General features: G+C 39.3%; 1 protein-coding gene and 1 long non-coding RNA gene across 6 annotated transcripts in view; both read left to right on the forward strand.

Annotated features, from left to right (window-relative positions):
- The window catches only part of PRDM5 (PR/SET domain 5), a 264,482-nt gene extending 248,231 nt beyond the window's left edge, over positions 1 to 16,251 (forward strand). For all 5 annotated transcript variants that reach the window (XM_040237380.1, XM_040237381.1, XM_040237377.1 and 2 more), the window contains one exon: positions 13,262 to 16,251. In XM_040237380.1, the coding sequence (XP_040093314.1) occupies positions 13,262 to 13,426 (165 nt within the window). In that variant the 3' untranslated portion in view covers positions 13,427 to 16,251. The remainder of the gene's footprint in view (positions 1 to 13,261) is intronic.
- Positions 16,252 to 21,451: 5,200 nt separating this feature from the next.
- LOC120861673 lies at positions 21,452 to 25,389 on the forward strand. The gene is made up of 3 exons (XR_005720574.1): positions 21,452 to 21,461; positions 23,712 to 23,716; positions 25,305 to 25,389. It is a non-coding gene; the product is annotated as an uncharacterized LOC120861673 (long non-coding RNA).
- Positions 25,390 to 26,301: the final 912 nt, after the last annotated feature.

Here is a 26,301-nt window from a genome sequence, read left to right on the forward strand (position 1 = left end):
GATGAACAGTGTCACCATTTTCTTCTGTAAGATTGACAGTTGACAAAAAGTTGACACTGGTGTTAGGGAAAACACTTATTTCTAATACAAAAATAGCAAAAAAAAAGTATTGTTGTAGTTTAGTGTAAAAAGAAACTTTGAAGTTGTGATGTGTGATGTTGCCCAGTTCACAGTTATCTTTCAATGTCAAGAGAGACTGGAGGACTCGTCCTCTTGGCATACTCTGCAGAGTAAAGGGTGGGGTAAGCAGTCTGTATGAATGGAAATCACAGACATATACACTGCTTTCCTTGTCTTTCCATGAAGCTCTGGTGGTAAGGTTAAGGCAGCAGTGTACTCCCAGGGGACTGCTCACAAAAAATACATGTATCAACAGTGAACTTCTGTTAAGGAGAGGACTATTGGTGGAAACCGAAATGCACACATGGAGAGCTCTGTCCGGAACAGGGGGTACAGTCAGTTTAACAGCTTCAAGGATTGAGTATTCAATCCATTGGTGCTTTCACTGGAATCATTTTCATAAAAACAAAACTTATTTGGATCATTTAGTTACACAACTACACAAGTGATATGAGAAATGAAATATTAACTGTATAATGACATCTTTCTACCATCACACTACCTGACTTTTATTTATGCTGAATATCTTTGTAGACTACTTCCTTAGTCTACTACTTACTGGACAATGGTGTTATTTTTTTTAAAAAATTATCTTACAAGCATGATGTTTTCCATCTACTTCTATCCCATTTATTTCTATCAGATGTTCATCTCCCTGGGCCTTATCTGCAGTCCGGACTGGTTTACTGAAGAAAGATGCAAGTTTAATGCCTCCAAAACTTCCCTGAAATTCAGTCTTGTCCTCTTAACCTACTTATTCCAGATAGAAGTCATCCTTTCTCACCCCGCTGCCAGCCAGCTCCTTCCTAAGTATTAACAGTTCTCAAATCCGTTACCTCCTCTGTTTTGGTTCCCAATAGCAGTGCGTAGCCTAGACCTTCACCTCACTATTTCTTATTACATCCAACCTTCAGTGTATGTGTTCTCCACCCCCACCAAGATGATTTTTTAAAAAATCAAAATGAAATTCACATAAAATTAACTATTTTAAAGTGCACCATTTAGTGGCACTTAGTACATTGACAGTAATGTGCAGCCATCCCCTTTGTTTGAAAACATTTTACCATCTCCAAATGAAGTTCCACACTCTCCCCAGACCCTGGCAAGTGCCAGTCTGCTCTTCTCTATATATCTACCTATATTTTGTATTTTTACTATAAGTGAATCATATAGTATGTGACCTTTTATGACTGACTTATCTCACTGAGCACAGTGTTCTCAAGGATAATCTACATTGTAGCTTATTTAGTGCATTACCTTTTATGGCCGAATGATATTCCATTTATATATATATCACAATTTGTTTATCTGTGTCCGTTGATGAATGTTTGGGTTGTTTTTACTTTCTGGCTACTGTGCATACTGCAGAAACAAAGGTGTTTACACATGTTTTAATTACCTGTTTTCAGTTATTTTTGTTAAGTACCTAGAAATGGAATTGCTGTGTCCATATGGTGATTCTGAGTTTGAGTTTTTGAGGAAATGCCATACTGCTTTTCACAGTAGCTGCACCATTTTATATTCCCACCAGGAATACATGAGGATTCCAGTTTCTCATCATTCTTGTCAGCACTTAATATTTTCTCTTTTATAAAATTATATTCATCTTAGTAGGTGTGAACTGGTGTATCATTGTGGTGATTTACATTTCCCAAGGGATTAATGATGTTGAATATCCTTTCAGCAAATGTGTGTACTTGGTTTTTGATATTCTTTGGAAAAATGTCTGTTCAAGTCCTTTGCCCATTTTAAAATTATGTTGCTTGTCTCTTTGTTGCTGAGTGTGAGACACTAGATACTAGACCCTTATCAGATATGATTGCAAATATTTTCTTTCATTTTATTAAATATATGTCCTCTTCTCACATTCTTTATGTTCTTTGATACATAAAACTTTTCAGTTTTGATGTTTAATTTATCCATTTTTTCTGTTTGTAACTATGCATTTTTGGTCCTATTTGAGAATATACTGCCAAACTCAAGGTCATAAAGATTTACCTTTACGTTTTTTTCTAAGAGTTTTCTAATTTTACCTCTAAGGTTTAGATAATGTAAATCCATATCGAGTTAACTTTTTGTGTATGGTGTGTGGTAGAGGTCCATTGTTGTTGCATTTTTTCAATCTTTTACTATTGAATATGATGTTAATTATGCATTTAAAAAATAAGTTCCTTTATTATGTTGAAGAAGTTGTCTTCTAGTTTCCTGAATATCAAAACAGGATTTTGAATCTTGTCAAATGCTTTTCTGAATCACTTGACATCATTTTCTTTTCGTTTTGTCCTGTTAATTACATTGTTTGCTTTTTTTTTCCTTTTTTTTATGTTGAACTACCATTACAGTCCCGAGATAAACCCTGCTTTGTCGTAGCTTTGTGTGTGTGCGTGTTCAGTCGTGTCTGACTCTTTGTGACCCCTTGGACTGTAGCCCGCTAGGCTCCTCTGTCCATGGAATTTTCCACACCAGAATACTGCAGTGGGTTGCCATGCCCTCCTCCAGGGGATCTTCCCCACCCAAGGACTGAACCCGCGTCTCCTGCATTGGCAGGCAGATTCTTTACCACTGAGCTGCCTGGGAAGCCCCTTGTCACAGCTTATAACCCTCTTACTATGATTTTGGATTCAGCTTGTTAGGGTTTTTTTTTTTGTTTCATCTTGTTTTCTGATTGTTCATTTGAAGATTTTTTCACATATTCTCATAGTTTTCTTTCATGGTAATATCTTTGGCAGTGATATCAAGGTCATGCTGACGTCACAGATTGAGTAGCAAGTGTTCCCTCCTCTTCTGTTTTTTGGAAGAGTATGAGAGAATCGGTGTTAATTCTTCTTTAAATGCTTGGTAGAATACATCAGTGAAACTACTGGGTTCTAGACTTTTCTTTGTTGAGAGGATTTTTGATTTGGTCTTTTTACTTGTTACAGGTATCCTGAATTTTTCTATTTCTTGTTGAGTCAGTTTTAGTATTTGTGTATTTCTAGGAATTTGTCCATGCTGACTAGGTTATCTAGTTTGTTGTCATGCAGTTCATAGTGTTCTCTTACAATCAATGGGCTTTCCTGGTGGCGCAGATGGTAAAGAATCTGTCTGCAGTGCAAGGGACCAGGGCTCAATCCCTGAGTCAGGAAGGTCCCCTGGAGATGGGAATGGCTAGCCACTCCAGTATTCTTGCCTGAAGAATTCCACAGACAGAGGAGCCTGACGAGCCAAGAATCAGACACGACTGAGTAACTAACACACACTTATAACCAATCCCTTGTGTTTCTTTGGGTTTGGTATTAATATCACAGTGTGACTTCCTCAATATAAACTCAATTGTGCTTCTCTGTGATGACTTCTCACAACCTGTAAGGTAAAATCCACCTTCCTACGTGACTGAAAAGTTACTGTGGTCTTTGTCCATTCTTACTATTTTGTACCTTAATAATCCCTTACCTGTCAGTACTCTGCAGTTTCTTTGCAGTGATTCTTACAGTCTCCTGAGCAGCAGTATTGTTTCACATCTCTGTCTCTTGTTCCAGGTAGCTTGCATACACTATTCCTTAAGTCTAGAATGTCCTTTTCTGCTTCTGGTCCCACTGCCATGTATATGTCTATATATGCATATGTCTGCTGTATACATGTAGGTATGTATATATGCATGCATATGTATATGTGTATGGCATTTGAGTGGCACTGAGTAAAACTGTAAAGAAGAAACTGACACGCATCTGTCTCAGTTCTGGAGATCGCACAGTTGTGCTTCAGTAGGCCACTTCACTCATCCAACCGCCCTAACCCCTTAGGCCCAGTCATTGCATGCAGTGCGGCTCCCCCTCATGCGATACCTACTGAAATTTAAATGTCTTTACGACTACACATATGCCGCATGACTTCCAAATTCTTTTTTCTCCTGCCTTGATCTCTCTTTTGGACTCTAGGCAAATACTGTGAATTGCCTATACAGCATGTCTTCTCTCTCTGAACATGTTTCCTTCAACTGCTGAACTCTCTCTGAGAACTCCATCTCCAAATAGCCCAAACCAAAGGTCTGAGCCTCATGTCTCATCACTTTTTCCCCTGAGCTATAACCAGTAGCATCATCTAGTTGAGACTCTATAGTCAGAAAGGCACAGGGGTCCACAGTTTATATGTATTCTCCGTGATTTCACTACCATCCAGAAATGCTGTGTCCAACTCTTTGCAACCCCATGGACTGTAGCTCGCCAGGCTCCTGTGTCCATGGGATTTCCCAGGCAAGAATATTGGAGGAGGTTGCCATGCCCTCCTCCAGGGGATCTTTTCAACCAGGGATTGAGCCCGCATCTCTTATGTCTACTGCATTGGCAGGTGGGTTCTTACCACTAGTGCCACCTGGGAAGCTCCTTGCTAGGAAGCACTTGAGGCTTCCAGGGACTGAGTGGCTTGCCTGTCATTCACTGCTCATAACTGGCCAAGTCAGGATTCCAGGGATCAGATCCAGGCAGCTGCCTCTCAGCCCCAGTGGTTCCCGACCCTCTTGGCTTCTCTGTGTTTCTCCAACCTGTCACCCTCTCTAAATTTCCACTGCTGCCATCACTTTTTTCTTCCTCACTCCCTGATCCAGTGCAGTAGCAAATCTGATTGACTCTGTAAATAAATTAAGAGCAATTCTCACATTTCCACAGCTACCAGCCTAGTTTCCTGTAATAGTGCAATAGCTGTTTTTATTTTTTAGCAGGAGCATAATTGGTTTACCACGTTGTATTATTTTCTGCTGTACAACAACGTGAATCAGCTGTAAGTATACATACATCCCCTCCCTCTCACCACACCCATCCCACCCCCCTAGGTCATCACAGAGCAGGATGAGGGACGAATTGAAACTTAGCGCTGACACATGTACACGACCATGTGTAAAACAGCTAGCCAGTGGGGACCTGCTGCAAGCACAGTGAGCTCAGCTCAGGACAGCAGCTTCTTAATTGGTCTGTCTGCTTCTGTCTTTGCTCCTGACCGAGTGTCCTCAACTGGCCACCCACAGGCATCTTTCCAGCACCTGAGTCAGGTTTCATATATGCATGTAGATTATGTATGCATTATATGAGCCTCGTTTGCTCAGACTCACTTTAGAGTGAAAACCACGGTCTCGCCGGAGTCTGGATTACCACATGATGAGCACCCCACACTGCTGCCCCAGCCTCTGACCTCAGCACCACCTCCACTCACTCCGCTGCGTGGCTTCCTTGCCGTTCTTGCAGATGTACTGAGTGCGCCCTGTGAATCAGTCTTCGCACCTGCTGTTGCCGCAGCCTGGAGCGCCCTGCTCGGGTATCTCTATGGCCTGTCCCTGTGCTGCTTTCAGTTCTCGGTTCAGGCTTCTGTCCCTCTCACTCCCAGTACTTTCTTAACCCTCACCCCATAGTCGCCTTCTCCTTCACTGTACTCACGTTCCCCTGAAATAGTACACGTTTTTAAAATCATTTATCACCTGTTATAAGTTCCACGGCAGCAGTGTTTCTCTTGTTTACTGCTGTATTTCCAGCCCTAGAACAATGCCTAGCATGTAAGATGCATTCAGAGAGTATTTTCAAGGAATGAACAAACGAATGCATGACCACTCTCTTAGTTTGTGTCCAAATCATTTCTGACTTGGAGAGGAATAATATTTGGCCTCCCTGACCCCAGCAGTGTACCCCGAAGCTTGCTGACTAAATTATACCTTAGCATCTGTCTCTTCTTCAGTTCCCGCCACTTGCAGAATGTACATTCTTCCAGTCTTCTATTATGATTGCCAAGGTCTCTGGGGTTGGCTCCAGCCTTCTAACTTCCTTCTCTCAGGTTACCCCTCTGGCAGTCTCACAGCTTCAGCCTGAGTGAAGGCTCCCCACCTGAGCCTTGCTCCCTGCTCCTCTGTACCTGTGTGTGTCTTCTTCTCTCTCCCTGCAATGTCACTCCCCCCCTTAGGACACTGTCACCCCTGTGCATCTGGGCAGAGTTCAGCGCACCCTCCTCTGTGTCTGTCTCGATATTAAGTTCATGGCATTGCAAGCATTTCTCCTTAGCACCCTGGACTCCACAAGGGCAGGAGAGAGTGGTCTTTGTCACTGTGCTCCTTACTGAAGTAGTAGACACACTCTGTGTGGTAAGTACTTGATAACTGAAAATGTCTGTATAGAAGTCTAATACTGTATCCAAGGACTTTCTGTTAAACAGGTTGTTTCACTTTTAAGACAAAATCAGTTTACCTTTAGCCTAGAGAAAGAATAAAAGTTTTTTCCCATTTTTGGGCCTATAAATTAATACTAAGGTGGCATAGGTTGAGGGGTTGTATCACAGGTGGAAAGACAGAAAAGGAGGCATGCCTGTTGGAAGTCCCTTCTGCTCTCCCATATTTTTAAAAGACTATAATCATCCTTATGTTTGACCAATTTATACAGAGCATCAGTTTGAAGCCTCTTAATGACTGCATTTAAGTGCATGAAAACATAGCTTTTAACATGTAGGTAGTCAGTTTCACAGCCATGACATCACTGCTCTGCTGACATTTAATCTTCTGTCCTGGCCCTCGTTCAACAACCTGTTGGATCGTTCCCACCCCATGTCCTGTTGGAGCTTCCAGGACCCTTAATTCTGAGCCATCATCATGACTCAGCGTCCTGCTCAGCTCCCTTTCTGGTCCTCCGGCTCACCGACGCCGTAACTCTCCCGTGGTGACTGTATAGGTGGACTTCCTCTTTGCATCCCTCACAGCACACTGGTGAGATGAGCTGTCTGAGAATCTTTTTTTTTTTCTCAAAGAGATTTTCATTTCTGAAAAAAATGGATTCAGCCAGGAAAATGGAAGAAAGTACAGGGGGCTCACATATCTCTGTTTGAAGTGAGCGCCTTTAATAATAGCTGGCCTGTGGGAGGTGGTATAGACTCTGAACCCAGAGTGTCTGGATTTAAATCCTAGAAACCACCTCCTAGTTCTGTGACCTTGGGCAGCCTGCTTAAAATGGAAGTATGTGTCAGTTTCCTTCCATAAATTGGGGATAATAGTACGGGTATCTATCTAAAAGGGTTTGAGAACTGAACAAGCTGATGTTTAGAAATTGCTATGGGTGGTTCCTGGCACACAGTGAAAGCAGCTGTTAGTGCTTAAACCTAGTCCCTGTGCCAGATACTGAAGAAAAACAGTGAACAAGATGCTGTGTCCTCTGCTCTCATGGAAATCACATTCTTGTGGGGTATAGCCTTAAATCAACCTGAATAAATGTCTGATTGCATTTTATGATAAAAACTGGGCAAAGGGGAAAGGAGGGTGCTATGTAGGAGTAGTTAGGGAAGAATTCTGTGAGTAACCTAAAAGATGGAATCAGCCATAGGGGAAAGAGCGTTCTAGGGTCGGCGAACAGAACAGAGCAAGGCCTGATAGTGGGAAAAGGAAGGGTTGTTAGGGGAATTAAGAAAGCAGGTGGAGCTAGAGCTCGGTGCGAGAAAGAGAGGGACCAGTACAGTTGGAGAGCAGACTGGGAGCCTTTTAGCCACAGCAAGGAATTTGTTTTGAATCTAATTTCAACAGGGAGCCATTGAAGAATTTGGTATCTGTTGTTCCTTTGGACATCAGGTTTAGAGTAAGGAGCCAGGGGGAGAGAAAATAGGGAACACATTTTAATTCTTTGTTATTTATGATCCCAATTGTTCATTTAGACTTATAAAACAGTTTAGAGTTTCCTTTACTTGCAAATAATCTCTTAAGATACCCTTTTTGGTTTTTCCAGAATTATTCCACAGCCTTTAAGGTATTTATATTGCTCAGAGGGATTGTATCAATCATCTAACTTCCTCCTCCTTTCTTTTCTTTTAATAAATATCAGTGGAGTGACTACTCTTGCCCTCCTGTTCTTTAGACTAGTAAGAAGAGATATTAGAAAGCACACAATTAATTGATTACACTGAAGGTAAGTGTTACCAAGAAACTGTAAAAGCTACTATGAGAGCATTTAGCGGAGGACTTCTGGCAGACAGACCCTGAGGAACACATGAGAGGCAGCTGGAAAAGAGGAATGAGAAAGTCCTGAGGTCGGAAGGTGTGGTGTTCGTCACCAGCCTACACTAAAACTGAGCGGTTGGGCTAGAGTTTAGTGAGTTTCCATCAAAGTAAGGAAGGATCCAGGAAACAGTTCGTAGGTAACAATATGATATTTGTGCTTTTGCAACTCCTCCAGCTGCTGGGTGGAGCATGGACAGAAGGGGATAAGGATGCATGCAGAAGGATCCAGGTAGTGTTTATAACCTGGGCACTTTAGACAGTGTGAAATTGTCCACAAGTCACAGGGAATTTGCCTCTCTACCCCTATACAATATGCAGGCAGTAACCCCCAATCTTGAGGATGGTTACACATCCCCCCTAATTCCGAACACTTTCCTGAGAGGAGGGAAAATTGTACCACTGTTTGAGAAACAATGACATTGGCTGTTGTAATAATCTACACTTTGATTTCCAGAGTGAGGTGCTACATATCCCAGGAGGCTAGGAGACATCCATGGGGAAGCAGGAAGGAAACATTACAGCTTTAATCCCTCCTCATCATATATGATGGAGAAGGCAGTGGCACCCCACTCCAGTACTCTTGCCTGGAAAATCCCAGAGGAGCCTGCTAGGCTGCATGGGGTCGCTAAGAGTCGGGCACGACTGAGCAACTTCACTTTTGCTTTTCACTTTCATGCATTGGAGAAGGAAATGGCAACCCACTCCAGTGTTCTTGCCTGGAGAATCCCAGAGACAGTGGCCCCCCGTCTATGGGGTCTTACAGAGTCAGACACGACTGACGCGACTTAGCAGCAGCAGCAGCATCATATATGACAAAAATGGGAACAATTTTTGAATTGTTAATTCAAATTAAGAATTAAGCTTTGTTATCACTGAACAGAGGGCTTGGTGCCCTGGTTCCCAGATAGTCTCAGGTGATGTGCACACTCTGAGGTAAGAGCAGCAATTCCACAGTGACGCAGGTTGTCACTTGTTCATTTCTGTGCATTGTCAGATTTGTGACTTATGTGTGCCCATGAAGCAGAGATGTGGATTCTGTTATCTGTTTTAAAATAGAGTACAGAAGAGTCCTATACAGAAACCACAGATTGAAAATATTTATAATATAAGCACAGAGTACCAAAAGAGAAAACAGCAGAGTTAAAATTACTAGTTAGCAGTAAATTTAGATTAAAAAATGACACCTTCATATCTGGAAAAAAGTAAACCAAAAATTAAAATTATCCAGAAGAGACACTTATTTGTTTATACTTTTGTTAAAGATGACTTTGAGTCTAAATATACTATATCATATCTTAGATTTTGCCTAATGAAAGTATGAAGTCATAATTATTAGCACAAAACTTTGCTTCATCTTTTTCACATGCTTTTAAAAGTTTGTCTTTAATAGTATAACTTACAGCTTAGTACACTTGGTACATTTTATTGACAAATATAGATAAGTGGTGCCTGCTGAAATGATTTCTTTTGGCTGGAGAAGCACTGGTCTCGGCAGGTAGTGGTTTGTGCTCAGGCTGTGGCAGCGGAGATGGAGACAATTACATGTCTTCTAGAAATGTGTATGGGGAAGACGTGGTGATGACTCTGAGGTGGGAACCAGGGAGACGTAGATCGAGGCTGAGCCAGATCCCCAGCAGATTCAGACAGGTGGCACTGTTGTTTTTTTTTTTTTTAAGAGAATTAGATTTGGGAGACAGTCTATTTTTAAGTTAAAATACAGTTGATAAGTCACAGGTGTACAGTATAGCGATTCACAATTTCAAAGGTTATATTTCATTTACAGTTATAAAATATTTGCTGTACTTTCTGTGCTGTATATCTTGTATGTAATATGTACCTAGTAGTTTGTACCTGTTAATCCCCTGCCCCTGGATTGCCCTCCACTGGTAACCTCTAGTTTGTCCTCTCTCTCTGTGAGTCTGCTGCTTTTTGTTATAGTCACTAGTTTGCTGTACTTTTTAGATTCCAGTTCTGTGTAAGACTTATTAAATTTGAAGTGTCTTATTCAACAAGCATTTAAATCCTCCACTGTACAGATAAGGAGAATAGACTGAATCAGAGATAGATATTGGTAAGTGAGCTCCATATAAACAGTCACAAAAAGCATGACTACGATGAAGATAACCAGGGGAGAAAACAGCTAGTGAATGGAGACGTGGGTTAAGGAACAGACACTGTGATAAGGGGGAAATGGCCGGAAACATAGCAGGAAAACAAGGAGAATAGGTCTTCACGGAAACGAAATGAAAGGCAGCAGGAAAGGGCCAGGCATGCTGTGTGATGCTGGAACTTCATGCCAGATGAGGTTTCAGGAGTCCCTACTGCCATGCGGAGGTTGTTGGTGCTGCATCAAAGTAGTTTAGAGAGTTAAAAAGGACTCACTAAGGCAGAATTCTGTTGGGAGTGGGCTTGAGGCATGGATAGAACATGAGGATGTCCATCCAATCAACCAAGTGTACTCTTTCCATTCCAAAGTAGTATTTGGTTTCTAATTACAAAAGTTTTCTTTTCTGTTTCAGAAGAATTAGGAAATACAGACGGGAATAAAGATAGAAATAAAATGATCAAATTTCTCAATTGATGTCAGCTAATATTAATGTCAGTCTCTTGATATTTTCAAGTACTTATTTTTTTTTCTTGCAAATATCTTCTCTCAATGTTGAGAGAAGTTTGCCTTTTCTTTTTTTTTTTTTTTTTGTTTCTGTTCTTTTTTTTTTTTTTTTTTTTACTTTAGTTTACTTTACAATACTGTATTGGTTTTGCCACACATTGACATGAATCCACCACGGGTGTATACAAGCTCCCAATCCTGAATCCCCCTCCCACCTCCCACCCCATACCATCCCTCTGGATCATCCCCATGCACCAGCCCCAAGCATCCTGTATCCTGTATCGAACATAGACTGGCACTTCGTTTCTTACATGATAGTATACATGTTTCAAAGCCATTCCCCCAAATCATCCCACCCTCTCCCTCTCCCCCAGAGTCCAAAAGTCTGTTCTATACATTTGTGTCTCCTTTGCTGTCTTGCATAAAGGTTCATCATTACCATCTTTCTAAATTCTGTATATATGTGTCAGTATACTGTACTGGTGTTTTTCTTTCTGGCTTACTTCACTCTGTATAATCGGCTCCAGTTTCATCCACCTCATTAGAACTGATTCAAATGTATTGTTTTTAATGGCTGAGTAATACTCCATTGTGTATATGTACCACTGCTTTCTTATCCTTTCATCTGCTGATGGACATCTAGGTTGCTTCCATGTCCTGGCTATTATAAACAGTGCTGCGATGAACACTGGCGTACACGTGTCTCTTTCAGTTCTGGTTTTCTTGGTGTGTATGCCCAGCAGTGGGATTGCTGGGTCATAAGGCAACTCTATTTGCAATTTTTTAAGGAATCTCCACACTGTTTTCCATAGTGGCTGTACTAGTTTACATTCCCACCAACAGTGCAAGAGGGTTCCCTTTTCTCCACATCCTCTCCAGCATTTATTGCTTGTAGACTTTTGGATCGCAGCCATTCTCACTGGTGTGAAATGGTACCTCATTGTGGTCTTGATTTGCATTTCTCTAATAATGAGTGATGTTGAGCATCTTTTCATGTGTTTGTTAGCCATCCGTATGTCTTCTTTGGAGAAATGCCTCCTCACACAGCCTTCCTTGGTGTGTGCAGGCAGAGAGACAGAGAAGAGACCTGTATCTCTTCCTGATTTTGTGAGGGTGTGAATCCCATCACAGGACTGCATCCTCGTGAGCTCATCTGCACCTCAGGATCGCCCAGTTCCTGCACCTCCGTAATCATCACCTTGAGGATTAGGGCTTTAATTTGGGAATTTTGAGGGGACACAAGCGTTCCACCCACAGCAGGCTCTAAAACTTTTCCTTTAGACCATCCTAGGCTGCTACTTCTGTATAATGCAAAATACATTATTGGATTACTCTCTCTCCTGACCACGTTGGGGGCTTGCCCTTCTGAATTTCTTGTTGCTATCAGCATAAAATCCCCCTTCTCCCATAAAGAGAGAGGTGAATATTTTTATTTGCTTTTGTATTTTCACAAGCTTCACCTCATTCAGAATTTCAGCTTTCATTCCAGTATTTTACAGGCCTTTACCTCTCTGATTGTATTCATTGTGTTTTTCATGGAATTTTCACATTATTTAAGTGTGCCTTATTTTACAATGCATGTGCTTTTGAAGAATTCAAGAAAATGGAGTTTTTGTGAATAGCACCAAACTTTTAGTGAAAACTTGGTACTATAAAAGATTTCCATTTCATTTTTACTTTTGTATAGTTATGGCTTACATCTTATGGGATAATTTAATATTTTCAATTATTCAGCTGTTTAATGTCTGTTGAGCTAGGTGGCAATGTGGCAGAGATTACATGAAGCAAACATATTAAATGAAGTATTTTTACTGGAATACTGAATATGTCAGGATGGTTAAAGCAGTGTTAATCTTTTACTTCACAGATGGGTCCAAATTAATCACTACTGAGACAAATCTCGTGCTTCTCATGCCAAGTACTAGATAGATGCCCTCTAGACCATAAGACATTTTGTTTAATAAGAGGTTTAATATGAAATCATTAATATACTCCATTATGAAAAGAAAAATACTGTTTCCAGGGAGTTGTTTCTCTAGAGATGTTTAAATATAGTAGGTGGAGGAAGGAGGCATGTTGGTACACAGAAGACACATAATAAATGCAGACACCTCTTGGAGCTGTAATTGTCTTTTCTTCTGACCTTGCATGTTAAATTCCATTTATTTCAAGAGCACTTTCTTGTTGCTACACCTATCAGCACATATGGATAATAGGAGTTTGCATAATGTATACTGTGTAAGTGATTATTGTTGTTCAGTCGCTAAGTCGCATCCAGCTAAGTCGAACCCACCGGGCTCCTCTGTCTCTGGGATTTCCCAGGCAAGAGTACTGGAGTGGGTTGCTATTTCCTTCTCCAGGGGATCTTCTCAACTCAGGGAGCAAACCCATGTCTCCTGCTTGGCAGGCAGATTCTTTACCTGGAAAAGAGATTCTTTACCTGGCAGATTCTTAGACCGCTACCTGTGTACGTGATGAATTTGTGTAGTTTCAGATTTTTTAATATAATATGACTGGTATCTTTGGGTCTTTTCTAGGTTTGTGACTTGGCTTTTAGCCTGAAGAAAATGCTGATCCGACACAAGATGACTCATAATCCCAATCGTCCACTGGCAGAATGCCAGTTTTGCCATAAGAAGTTTACAAGGAATGACTACCTCAAAGTGCACGTGGACAACATCCATGGGGAGGCTGACAGCTAGTGGCAGCTGCAAAGGGACTAAGCCATGCAGAAGGGCTCCCAATAGGAAAGCCAGGGTTCTCTCACCTGCTTAGCACAGCAGAAGCAGCCGAAACGCACTCACTGGCCTCACAGTTCTTATTTGCCTACCTTTACTGGAGAAGGCAATGGCACCCCACTCCAGTACTCTTGCCTGGAAAATCCCATGGACGGAGGAGCCTGGTAGGCTGTAGTCCATGGGGTCACTAGGAGTCGGACATGACTGAGCAACTTCACTTTCACTTTTCACTTTCATGCATTGGAGAAGGAAATGGCAACCCACTCCAGTGTTCTTGCCTGGAGAATCCCAGGGACGGGGGAGCCTGATGGGCTGCCGTCTATGGGGTCGCAGAGTCAGACATGACTGAAGTGACTTAGCAGTAGCAGAGTCTTTATATACATATGTAAAAAAAAGACAAAAAACACTACTTTTATTAAGAAATAGTATAAATGGAAAAAAATAACTTTATAACCTTCCAAAATACTACTTTTGTTATGTTATATAAAAATGGAAAAGGAGCCATGTCATCATTTTCTTGACCAGTCTCTCTGTAGTGAAGTTTATTAACATACTCTGTCAGGCTTTTTTATTTTATTTTTATCTTTATGTGTGTGTGTTTGTATGTGCTGTTTATCACAATTGGTTATTACTGATTTAACCAGAAAGGAATTAAGATTCCCAAGATAATTGCATTACAGATAAGGATGAGAGGTAAGAGTTTTCCAAGTCTCAAGCGTAGTAACAGTATAAAACTCGCTGTTTGTGAAACAGGCCAAAAGTTGAAGCTCCTTACAAGATGAGTTTAAAAAGGTGTTTAAGAACTAAAACATCTACTGAGATTTTCCTTGTTTTAGACAATCCTCAGGAAACATCTCATCGTTCAGTTGCCGGCATTTATGGTCTAGAATACTTATCAACACAGAAGTGGCCATAACACTTAAATTTGTCCAGGTGATTCTCCTGAGTTTCTACTAGCTAGCTTTAGAAATGAACAACAGATGACCCACCGTGGAAACCAAATGGACTCTCAGTATCTGCTGAGTGATGGAGCAGCAGGACAGCAGGTGCATCGGGGTGCTGACCTGGCCCTTTACCCTCTTGTTGCATCGGGGAGCACAGTCCTCGGAGCATCTACATCCTGTTTCTCAAGAGACATTTTCCAGAATCTTGGCAGTAGGTGATTCTGAAACACTTCTGAATTACTCTCAATGCTTTATAATTAGGAATCCAGAATAAAATAACACAACCCTGGCAGTTGTGACTGAGATAATCACCAATGTTTAAGAGAAACTGAAGCAAGAAGCATAATTTCTTCCTTTAGGTTATATTTCAGTTCAGTACTTGAGAACAACGTACAATGAACAGCTTGTCTTGGGAGAAGATATGATAAAATGTAATAATGTTGGTAAAGTAGTATAGAAGAATCCCAACCAGCAAAAACTTAAAATGAATCCCAACTCAAGAACTTTTCTATTTGGAGCCCATTCAAAAGAGAGAAAGTATAATTTTAAGGAAGTTATTTAATTCTAATCATTTGTGGAGAAAGGTTATCTGAAGACACAATTCTCTGAAATCAGGAATCTTGTTTTAGAATTATATTTATGCTCAGTTCCAGTTCTAAAAAGAAACGATTCATTATAGATATTTAAACTCTGTGAAAATACTAAATTTGAAATTCACCAGAGATAATTTTTAAAAATATAAATGCCTGGATTATAATTTAGAAGATGTCTGAGTATGGCTATATGAAGCATTTGTTCTGAAATTATAGACTGTATTTTATACAAATAGATTTTGGTCTTGTTTCTTGCTATGTCATTTGTTTCAGTAGTATATTTTTAGATCTAAAGTGTTTTCAATTTAACATAACAGTGTGCTTAATCTCATTTCAATATAAAAGGACAGCTGTAAAATTTAGTAGTGGGTATTATTTAAACATGTTCTGCTCATTCCTTTGGGTGCTGCCTTCTCTGTACGGGATGCTTCATAGCCCAATTGTGTGAAACTTGAAGCCAGACCAACTGTGTATCATCTCGATGACTCACAATTTACAGGGCTGCTGAGGAAGTTACCCTGGAAACTGTGTTATCACAATGCTGTGGAGAGGACTGATGATGATTGAAGTGCTGGATGTGATCTGGCCCAAGGTTTGCAGTCAAACAAGACTTCAGAAAATGGCATGCAGAGACCTACCGATACACCATCCTTTCTTTTCAAAGCACTGAAACCAAGACAGACCCTTAAAAGATCATTTCCGTGCCATCACCTTTTATCCGAAAGATGATTATTTATAAAACATCTCAGATATGTTAGAGTTTGTGTCCTAGAACTTTAAAATCACTTAGCAATAACAGAGATAAGAATTCATTTAGTTTGAGAAATTAAGAACAGAAATAAGACAGTCATAGAGGAAAAGATCAGGCATGCTGGAGTGCAGATACTCACTTTAAAGAATCTTCCTCTTAGGGTGCAGAAGGTTACAGCTCCTGTATGCTTGTGGGAAGAGGTCAAGCTCTTACCCTGAGGTCAAGACTGATGGTCAAAAGTATTTAGCAATACGGGTAGGGTCAGATATACTTTTATAGTTACCATCTTTGTATAGTAACATTTAACATATTTATATATCTAGAATTTTTTTTCTTGTTTTACAATCACTGGCTTCTGTTTTCTTTTTTTTTTCCTTGCCTTTTTTATTGGAGGTTGTCGTTGGTGATACAGAACAGTTTGATAATCATAATATTTGCAGTATAAAAGTATTCATTGGTGATTCACTTTGGGAGTTAGACAAAATAGTTAAAATACTACTTTTAAGAAACATTTTTATATGTTTTTTTTGTGTGTGTATGCAGAGGATCACTCTTATGAGATGCTTATATTATACATGCAAATACATTACTTTGTTCAGAACTCTTCAGGCTTGTTGCTGCCAACAGATGTGGATATGAATCACAGAAACTCTTATAATGGTAGTTTGTGCATTCAGTTTTATGGGCTGCTACTCTCCCAAAGATGGAAGGGAGGGAGAGAGGCTAGGTACTGGAAATACTAACTTTTTCCTTCACAAACTTAAATGTTACTTGTGAAAACTTGTCTTGGGGTTGTAAATATATGGAGATGGACAGGTAGGAGGAAATGTGCCTATTTAAAACCCTAAAATTTTGTCATTAATAATGAGGTTTACTTGCATGTACATATATAAATGCAGTATTTGTGAATACAGTAGAACTTTAGTACCATTTTTTATTTTATTATAAACCTGTAATCTATATAATCACTGCAACAGCTGGAATCAGCATTGTATTTTACGATAGGACAGTTCTACAGTAAAATAGAAATGAACATTTGAAGTTGTTTTTGATGAAAGAAGAAAATATAATTGTCATTACTCCCAGATTCTTGTTCTGCAATTTTATTTCTAAGCATTTCTAGATCTGGAAAATCTCTATAGTTAAGCCAAGTTGGTTTCAGGGCCACAGAAAGAACACCATCTTTAACTCTCATCTCACTTTTAGTCAGACGTAAACACTATGTGAAAAGAAACATTACTAACAATGGAAAAACTTGATTTATAATATTATCTCTGAGCATCAATATCCTGATATTCACAAATATAATTTAAAGATGATTAAAGTTACATCTAATATTTTGCATGTTCCTTCTTTTTAAAATGTTGTTTTATTATTCTGGTGGTGTTTCAATTTTGTGAGGTTTCCCTGGTACAAAAAAATTATCATCATCATACTTATCATGATTCTCCAAGTAGTTGATTTAGAAATGATACATTCATTTACCTTTGATGTGTCAGAAGTCATTTAATTAGCTGAGGCACTAATTCTTTGGAACTTCTGTAGTGTTAACTACTTTGGGCTCAATACTGTTATCACTGCTGGTGGTTAATTTATATGACATGAAAAAACACCGGAGCCTTCAGTCAGGGCCATGTTAGAATAGTCTAGATTTCCTAGGCCCATGGACTGTCACAGAATGCAAAGAGGATCTTATACCAGAATGGTGCTGCTAATCCTGTGTCCAAATTCGCATTCTCTCTTTAAAGAATGCTTAACACAGTACTGGAAAACAGCATATATAAAAACATTTATATTTATTTCACAGCAGGCTTCCTAAACGTTTTATATACTTTTCTAACCCTGCAAGCATTTAAGCAACTAGAGTAAGTTTTTATGCCATGTTGGCATGTGACTCAGCAGAAGGAAACTAAGATTTTAGGTACTACTCATATGCTGAAAATTGAGAAAGGAGATGAGACCACTGAAACTCGATGATCTAAATTAGTGTGAAGGAGTTAATATTAGAATATCACAGTTCCTAGTAAGTCACTATAGACTAGGAATTAATTGCTTAATAATGCATTTACCTTTGTAAAATAATATAAAAATGAAAGGAATTCCAGCTTGTAGTGGATGCCTTATTTTAAAATTTTGTCTTCTTGGAGAAAAATAACGGTCTTTTCCTTAAAGTAAATTTCAGCTGACATCTTTCATACGATGTCTGACTGGTGTACCTTTTCCTCCCATTCTTCTACTATAGACTGTTCCTTAAGTATATGTACATTTTGGATGTGTTTCTAATAAAGGACCTATGGTAAGATTTCACATATTTTATCCTGTCTGAAAATGCTGTGCGTCTGTGATTATGAATCTGTCCTGCCTTTCCCAGTCTTACCTAGCCTTCATATGACACAGAGGGCTTGTATTAGAGTCTGTACTTAGGGAGAAATTTGTTCTTTACACCTAACGTATGAATCATCATCACCAATATGCAAAGCTGATTAAAGCCTGACATTGTAGACATAATTCAAGACCCTCCTTTGTATGGTTCTTGCTTACCCATGGTAGCTGGTGATGCACAACTGGAAACAAAAGAGATTCCTTAAAAATATTCCTGGGACTTTGATACCATGGACGTAAGTATAACTGCTGAAATCTGAAAGAATACACCACCATTATTGGGATTTAGTTGTTGGAACAGTATGTCCTTTGTTCGTTCTTTAATATTTGATAATGCAACTCATAAAAAGGGAAGTACATTGACCTCCAACTTGATATTTCTGATTCCTTGCTAAACTATTAGTAATCTGGAGAGCTGAAACTGTATTTGATAAACAAAAGAAGGTCTGAGATTAACTTTTATGAAATCAAAGCAAACTGTATAGTTCCTATGCTAAGCAAGAACATAAAAGGATGAGAAACAAAATCACATTTAATTGATTCTAAAACCTATTTAAATTGGGGAAATGAGTCTTTTATGGAATATTTCATTTAGTCATTAGAAATTCTGAAAAATTAAATTTTGTGGAAATTAACCAATCACTTACTTTGGACTGTGTAAGTCTAGTTTTACTCTTCAAATATAGGACATCTTCTGATGTTACTTTCTGGTAGTGTCATTTACTGCATGATAACTGCTTACAGCTCACCTTCTACCTAGCAAACACACCGCTTACTCCAGAACGTAACATACAGTAAAGCAGTGTCGAGTACAGCCCGTTCAGCATTGCTTCAGCCTCTCCGGCTCCTTGCATGTGGAATGCATTCCTTCTGCTCTTTCAGCTGCTGCGTGACTTCACGTCGTCTCCAGTTCTGCCTTCTGCTGGGTTCTGAGAGCGACAAGTTGGTGGTGTTCCCAGACTCAATTATGATATTTAGAATATTAAGTTGTATCCTTTCTGCTCTGGCTATAAAATATAAAATTGAGGCAGACGAATTTAGTTGATTAGGGTGTTATTAGACTAAGTATTTGAGTTGAGCCAACTGGCTTTTTACTGAGCAAAGCTATTGCTCATTGTTCTGAGTTACAGATCTCACCCCTAACCATGCCGACTCTGCCAAGAGCATGTGGCTTGCTTCAACTGCAGATCCTGAGAGAGAGAGAAAGTCTTGAGGAATAAAAGAGGAATTCTGCAGGTATGTCCTATAGACAGGAGTGTAACAACGCCCTTCTAAAAATGGGTAGGTTGGAATTAAAATCTCAGGTAAGGGTACTACAACTGAAGAACTAAGATGGCTTTCCTAAGGCTTACATGTGATAGAGCTGAGATTAAACCTCCGTCTCCCGACTTCTTTTTCTCTCTCTGCTCACTGGACATCACTTACATCTCGCTTAGACAATACCATTCTGAGTCTGAATTTTATGCGCATCTAGAGAAGAATCCCATCTTCTAAGTGTCTGACACAGTAAGTACTCCTTTAAAGGAATGGTTTATAATGTATGTACATACATATGATGGTGCATGTTGATAGTCAATGAGCAAGTTCAGAAAAATAAGGAAATTATATTTTGGGAAGTGGGACCAAAGTCACTGAGATAAACATTATGTATAGTTAATAATCAGAGACAAATCTATAAAAGTTTATTTAAATATTAATAGCATATTTCTACATTTCTTCTGTATATCACCTTCTTTATAAATAATGTTTTTGACTAGTTTCCTGGATGGTCTGTTGCAAATGCATACATAGCTTATGGGAGTTTAAATACACATGCAAGATTGAGCAGTACATAACCAAATTTCATGTTTTAATCAGACAATAAGATTATTATAACCACAAAATATCCTGTACACTCTGCTTTGAGTGAGGAAGTACTTTAACAAAGGTGTAGTATAAGAAATCACTGAGAATTTAGTTACAAGATATATTTCACATGAAATTCAAAGCTATGTAAATCCACAATTTTCTCATACTTTAAAGAGGAAAGGAAAAGTGGATAAAGATAGAAAAGAAAGTATTAAACCTATTTTAGACATGGGAAAAAAAAATCCAGAGGTGAAAACAGCTATTTTCCCATTTGAAAGGGAAGGGTGGGCATAAGAGAAAGGGTGGAAGGATCATAAGTTTGGCGAGATGATAAACTGTAACATCATTTATCAGCTAAATTATGTCCATTTCCTTAGCAGTAACATGGATTTAATAGTATCTACTGGTTGGTTCTATTATGAGAAATAAGTCAGAAAAAAATCATTTATTTATGCAAAGGATGCCTGGGATATTAACTAGAGTTCAAATTAATCCTGCCCCAGTATTCCTCCAAATTAATGCCTTGTCATCCTATATATGCCTTCAGAAAATACTAAAATCCCCAACATTCTGTCTCCTACTTTGAACCAAACTATTCACAAGGCAAGTCAGACAAGTTTTAAATTGTGTATCACTGATGTAATTATGGTAATAGAAGCATTTCATTTAGGAATGTTTGGAAAATTCTTAAGTACTATGTCAATTTAGCATACATACTTCTAGAAATGACCTGTTCTTTTAACCCAAGCATAAAAATAAGATTCTAATTCCTAGATTATTAGGTGTTTTTTGTTTTGCTTAAACTGGATTTAATCTTTTAAAGCACAATCAATAATTTTGGGTTTGTAATTGAACTGCCTACCTCTCCACTAATGAAATAATAGCACCAAAGTGTTCGAAGGGGAACAACTCTATTATGTTGTTCATATTTTAAATGCCATGAGTGACATCGATGGAACTCTGCTATAATATCAAGTAGCAAAAACTGGGTGATTCCATATAAATTTTAGGATTATTTTTCTAGTTCTGTGAAAAATATCACGGGTAACTTGATAAGGATAACATTAAATCTGTAATTGCTTTGGGTACTATGGCCATCGGAGAAGACAGTGGCACCCCACTCCAGTACTCTTGCCTGGAAAATCCCATGGATGGAGGAGCCTGGTGGGCTGCAGTCCATGCTAAGGGTCAGACACCAGCGACTTCGCTTTCACTTTTCACTTTCATGCATTGGAGAAGGAAATGGCAACCCACTCCAGTGTTCTTGCCTGGAGAATCCCAGGGACGGGGGAGCCTGGTGGGCTGCCATCTATGGGATCACACAGAGTAGGACACGACTGAAGCGACTTAGCAGCAGCAGCAGTATGGCCATATTAACAATAGTCTACCAATTCCAAGAGCATCGGATATCTTACCATATTGTTGTTCATATGTTGAATCATCTTCAGTTTCCTTTACTAATGTTTTATACTTCTCAGCGAGTAAGTCTTTCACATCCTTAGGTTTATTTCTGACTCTTGTGCATTCTGGGCTTTTTCTGGATGTAATGTCCTGAAAATACCAATTAAGTTTAATTGTTCTGTTGTCTCATTTAGGGTCTCTGTTGCGTTGTTGCTTTGCTGTCTAGAAGACCTGTCCATTGACATGACTGTGGTGTCAAAGTCTCTACCGTTCTGTATTCCTGTAAATTTCTCCCTTGATGTGTTTGGGTGCTCCGGTATTAGCTGCACCTGTGTTGATGAGTGTAAACTCCTCTTGTATTGAGCCTTTCAGCGTTATATAGTCTCCTTCTCTAAATTTCTCTATGTCCTTTGTTTTGAAGTCTGCTTATCTGATTCCAAGTATCACGGTCCTGGCTTTCTTGTCATTTTTGTTTGCATGAAATATCTTTTTCCGTCCTTCCTGTCACTTTCAATCTATGTGTCTCCCTTGCACTAAAGTGGGTCTCTTGTAGACTGTTTTTTAATCCAATTTGCCCCGTTTTTTTTAGTTTATGTTGGCGTATAGCTGATTAACAGTGTTGTGTTTCAGCTATACAGCAGAGTAATTCAGTTATGCATATACATGTATGTATTTCAAATTATTTTCCTAATTAGCTTATTAAAGAAAGAGTATTGAGCAGAGTTCTATGTGCTGTACAGTAGGTCCTTGTTGGTTTTCTGTTTTAAATACAGTAGTGTGTACATGTTAGTCCAAATTCGCTCTCTCTCTCTCCCTCCCACCCGTCCTCCCGGGTTAGTATAAGTTCATCCTCTTTGTGAATCTGTTTCTGTTTTGTAAATAACTTCCATTTGTATCATGCTTTAAGATCTGCATATAAACAATATCATATGATACTTGTCTCTCTCTCTAACCTACTCCACTTGGTAGAATGTCCAGGCCCATCCATGTTGCTGCAGATGGGTTTATTTCATTCATTTTTACAACTGTAGACTTTGGCTATCTGACCGGTGTGTAGTTTTGATATCCATTTCTCTAATTATTATTAGTGGTGTTGAGCATCTCCTCATATGGCATATCTCTCTGATTGAGGCACAGTCTACTTGGAGAGGGTGTGGAGAAAAAGAACCCTCCTACACTGTTGGTGGGAATGTAAATTGGTACAGCCACTATGGAGAACAGTATGGAGGTTCCTTAAAAAACTATAAAGATAGAGCTACCATATTACCCAGAAATTCAACTACTGGGCAAATACCCTGAGAAAACCATAATTCAGACACATGCACCTCCAATGTTCACTACAGTGCTATTTTCAATAACCAGGACATGGAAACAACCTAAATGTCCATCAACAGATGAATGGATAAAGAAAAGGTGCTACATTTATACAATGAAATATTACTCAGCCTTAAAGAAGAATAAAAATGCCACTTCCAGCAACATGGGTGGACCTAGAGACTATCATACTAACTAGAAGTAAGACAGAGAAAGCAAATTTCATATGATGTCGCTTAAACATGAAATCTAAAAATAGTGATCCACAGGGAAACTGCCTGGTGGTCTGGTGGTTTGGACTTTGACTTTTACTGCCAAGGGCCTGAGTTCAATCCCTAGTTGAATCCCTAAGATGCTGCAAGTTGTATGGTTTGTGCCAAAGAATGATACAAATTAACTTATTTACAAAATAGAAATAGTTCTGGACCTTGAAAAGAAATTTCTGGTTGCCAAAGGGGGAAGGTTATGGGTAAGGATAAGTTAGGAATTTGGTACTAACATATCCACACTAATATATATAAAATAGATAATCAACAAGGGCCTACTGTATAATACAGGTAACTCAGTAACCTGTAATAGTCTATATGCGAAAAGAACCTGAAAAAGAATATATATATATATAACTAAATCACATTGCTATACACCTGAAGCGAACATAAAATTGTGAATCAACTCTATTCTAATACAAAATAAAAATTAAGACAAAATAACAACAGGCAGAGAAAACCAAGTATACAAATGAACTCTACCCCTAGCCAACCCAGCATCCATCTGTGGTCATATGACTGAGCCCACACAAGTCTAGCAGTAGAACTACCTCAGACTAAACCACAAAACTGTCAGAGGTAAAAACAGCAGTTACTTTTAAAAGATCCTCTGTTTTCGGTGGTATGTTAGGCAGCAGTAGGTAACCAATAATGTGCCCTTGACAGTGTTGAGAAGAAGCAAAATTATAAAGTTAAGAACAAATGTAGTGTGGTTTTTCCAGAAATTTTATCCACAGGTGAGTGTTTAAGACTTTGTTTTATTTAAAATTTACAAAGGTGACTCTACAGCTGGCCTGTACCCTGGAGGTTTGTCCTCTAGCTCTGTGTGTGTGCGCACATGTGCATGCATGCAATGCGAAGTTTTCTACAGAAATGTCTTAAGAGAGTTTTAAGTAAGTACAACCATTTTCTTAGGTTCTTATCCCTGGAAAAATTGTAGTATTCTCAAAATTAATTTCACAAAACAGTATTTCAGAGAACCAAAGGTTTGAAAGTATATTTTAAAATAACTCATGAGACCCAGCCTAAAGTGGTTGGCTCAGAATTTTAATGTCCTTTCCATGTGCTCTATGACTGTAGATTTTGCAGCTTGTGAGAATTTTGGTAAAGAGAATTTACCTTGCAGTGTTTAGAAGAGGACGCCCTTAACTGTTCTCACCAAGAGAATTTCAAATGCTAAAGTCAAAATTTTTACTTAATTTAGCAATTAATTAGTAAAGAGGTCTTCAGGGAGCCACTGACTACTAATATTTAGGTTCCATAGAAAACAAGACACAGTGAGTTCTACAGCACCTAGCACTGTGGAGTTCACCTTACCTTGAGCTGAGCTGTTGCACGCACCTCTAGCCCCGTATACACAGGACAGGCTTCAGCACAGACTTGTCCAAGATTTCCTGCTGACCTGTCAGCCTGAATACACACAAATTCCAGATTTCTGTGATACTCCACTTGATAAGTTTTTATAGTTTCTAAGCAATAACTAATTAGTTTAAACAATACCTAGTGACTGATCTAAAAGATATTAGCAAATACTGATTGTGGTTTGGGGGGTCACCTGCACTTTGATGGAGTCAGGAAATCCCCAATGATCTGCTAGCCCTGGAGGTTTGGCCCGTTGGGGGGCTGTAATGTTCTTGCCCCAGTTGTGTCCCATCTGAATGTGGCATTTAATTCTGAAATGGATCAAACTCAGTGCTTATTCTTCTCTTTGTCTACTTTCTTTTATATGCAAAAGACTGGGCTGTCACCAAACTGGAAGTTAAGCTAGTTCTGTTTATTCAGGTCTAATATAGTAATTCCTCAGGTGTAACAAATTATATATTTAGATATAAGTGCAAATAAGTATATTATTGAACATATAGCTATGCAGTGTTAACAATGGAAGAGAGACATGGCAGAGAATTCTAAAATATAATGATTCAAAAAGATCTTTATATTTTGCAATGTAAATTTCTATCTTCCGATTCAGTTGGATACAGCAAAATTAACTTCAGTGGGGAATAAAAGTGCAGATCCCCAGATGTTAAGGTTCAGGGGTCAATAGCAGAGCTAAGGGAGAAAGGCTTGTTTGGAGGTTATGTTGACAATGACCTTCCTCAGAGAAGGAAAATAAATTGGTATGAGGAAATTAGTTAGGGAAAGGTGAAGTACAGTGAGTTACTCCCTGTGTCCCTCAGAAAGTTTTTCCTGTTAACCCAGTGGTGGTGATCTTGCATTCTGAGGTTATGGTTTATTTTCCAGGAGAAAGTAAGTAAGAGAACTCCTTGCTTTGCATGTTATGTAACTTGGGCTCTGTTACATTATTTCAGGATGCCCTTGCAACAACTCCCAATACATAACAAGTTTTTTTAATATATTTTTGCTTCCTTGTACATTCTTACTACCTATTTTTTGACTTCAGAAGAATGACTTCTTTAGAACTGTTTCAGAGCCAGTGCTGTGTGCTTTAAATAATTATTCAGTTCAGTTCAGTCGCTCAGTCCTGTCCGACTCTTTGTGACCCCATGAATTGCAGCAGGCCAGGCCGCCCTGTCCATCACCAGCTCCCGGAGTTCACTCAGACTCAGGTCCATCGAGTCCGTGATGCCATCCAGCCAACTCATCCTCGGTCGTCCCCTTCTCCTCCTGCCCCCAATCCCTCCCAGCATCAGAGTCTTTCCCAATGAGTCAACTCTTCGCATGAGGTGGCCAGAGTACTGGAGTTTCAGCTTTCGCATCATTCCTTCCAAAGAAATCCCAGGGCTGATCTCCTTCAGATTGGACTGGCTGGAGCTCCTTGCAGTCCAAGGGACTCTCAAGAGTCTTCTCCAACACCACAGTTCAAAAGCATCAATTCTTCGGCGCTCAGCCTTCTTCACAGTCCAACTCTCACATCCATACATGACCACAGGAAAAACCATAGCCTTGCCTAGGTGGACCTCAGTCGGCAAAGTAATGTCTCTGCTTTTGAATGTGCTATCTAGCTTGGTCATAACTTTTCTTCCAAGGAGTGAGTGTCTTTTAATTTCATGACTGCAGTCACCATCTGCAGTGATTTTGGAGCCCAAAAAAGTAAAGTCTGACACTGTTTCCACTGTTTCCCCGTCTATTTCCCATGAAGTGATGGGACCAGATGCCATGATATTCCTTTTCTGAATGTTGAGCTTTCAGCCAACTTTTTCACTCTCCACTTTCACTTTCATTAAGAGGCTTTTTACTTCCTCTTCACTTTCTGCCATAAGGGTCATCTGCATATCTGAAGTTAGTGATATTTCTCCAGGCAGTCTTGATTCCAGCTTGTGTTTCTTCCAGTCCAGCGTTTCTCATGATGTACTCTGCATATAAGTTAAATAAGCAGGGT

The sequence above is a fragment of the Oryx dammah genome, unplaced genomic scaffold, assembly GCF_014754425.2.
Source record: "Oryx dammah isolate SB20612 unplaced genomic scaffold, SCBI_Odam_1.1 HiC_scaffold_3, whole genome shotgun sequence".
Classification (NCBI taxonomy): Eukaryota; Metazoa; Chordata; class Mammalia; order Artiodactyla; family Bovidae; genus Oryx; species Oryx dammah.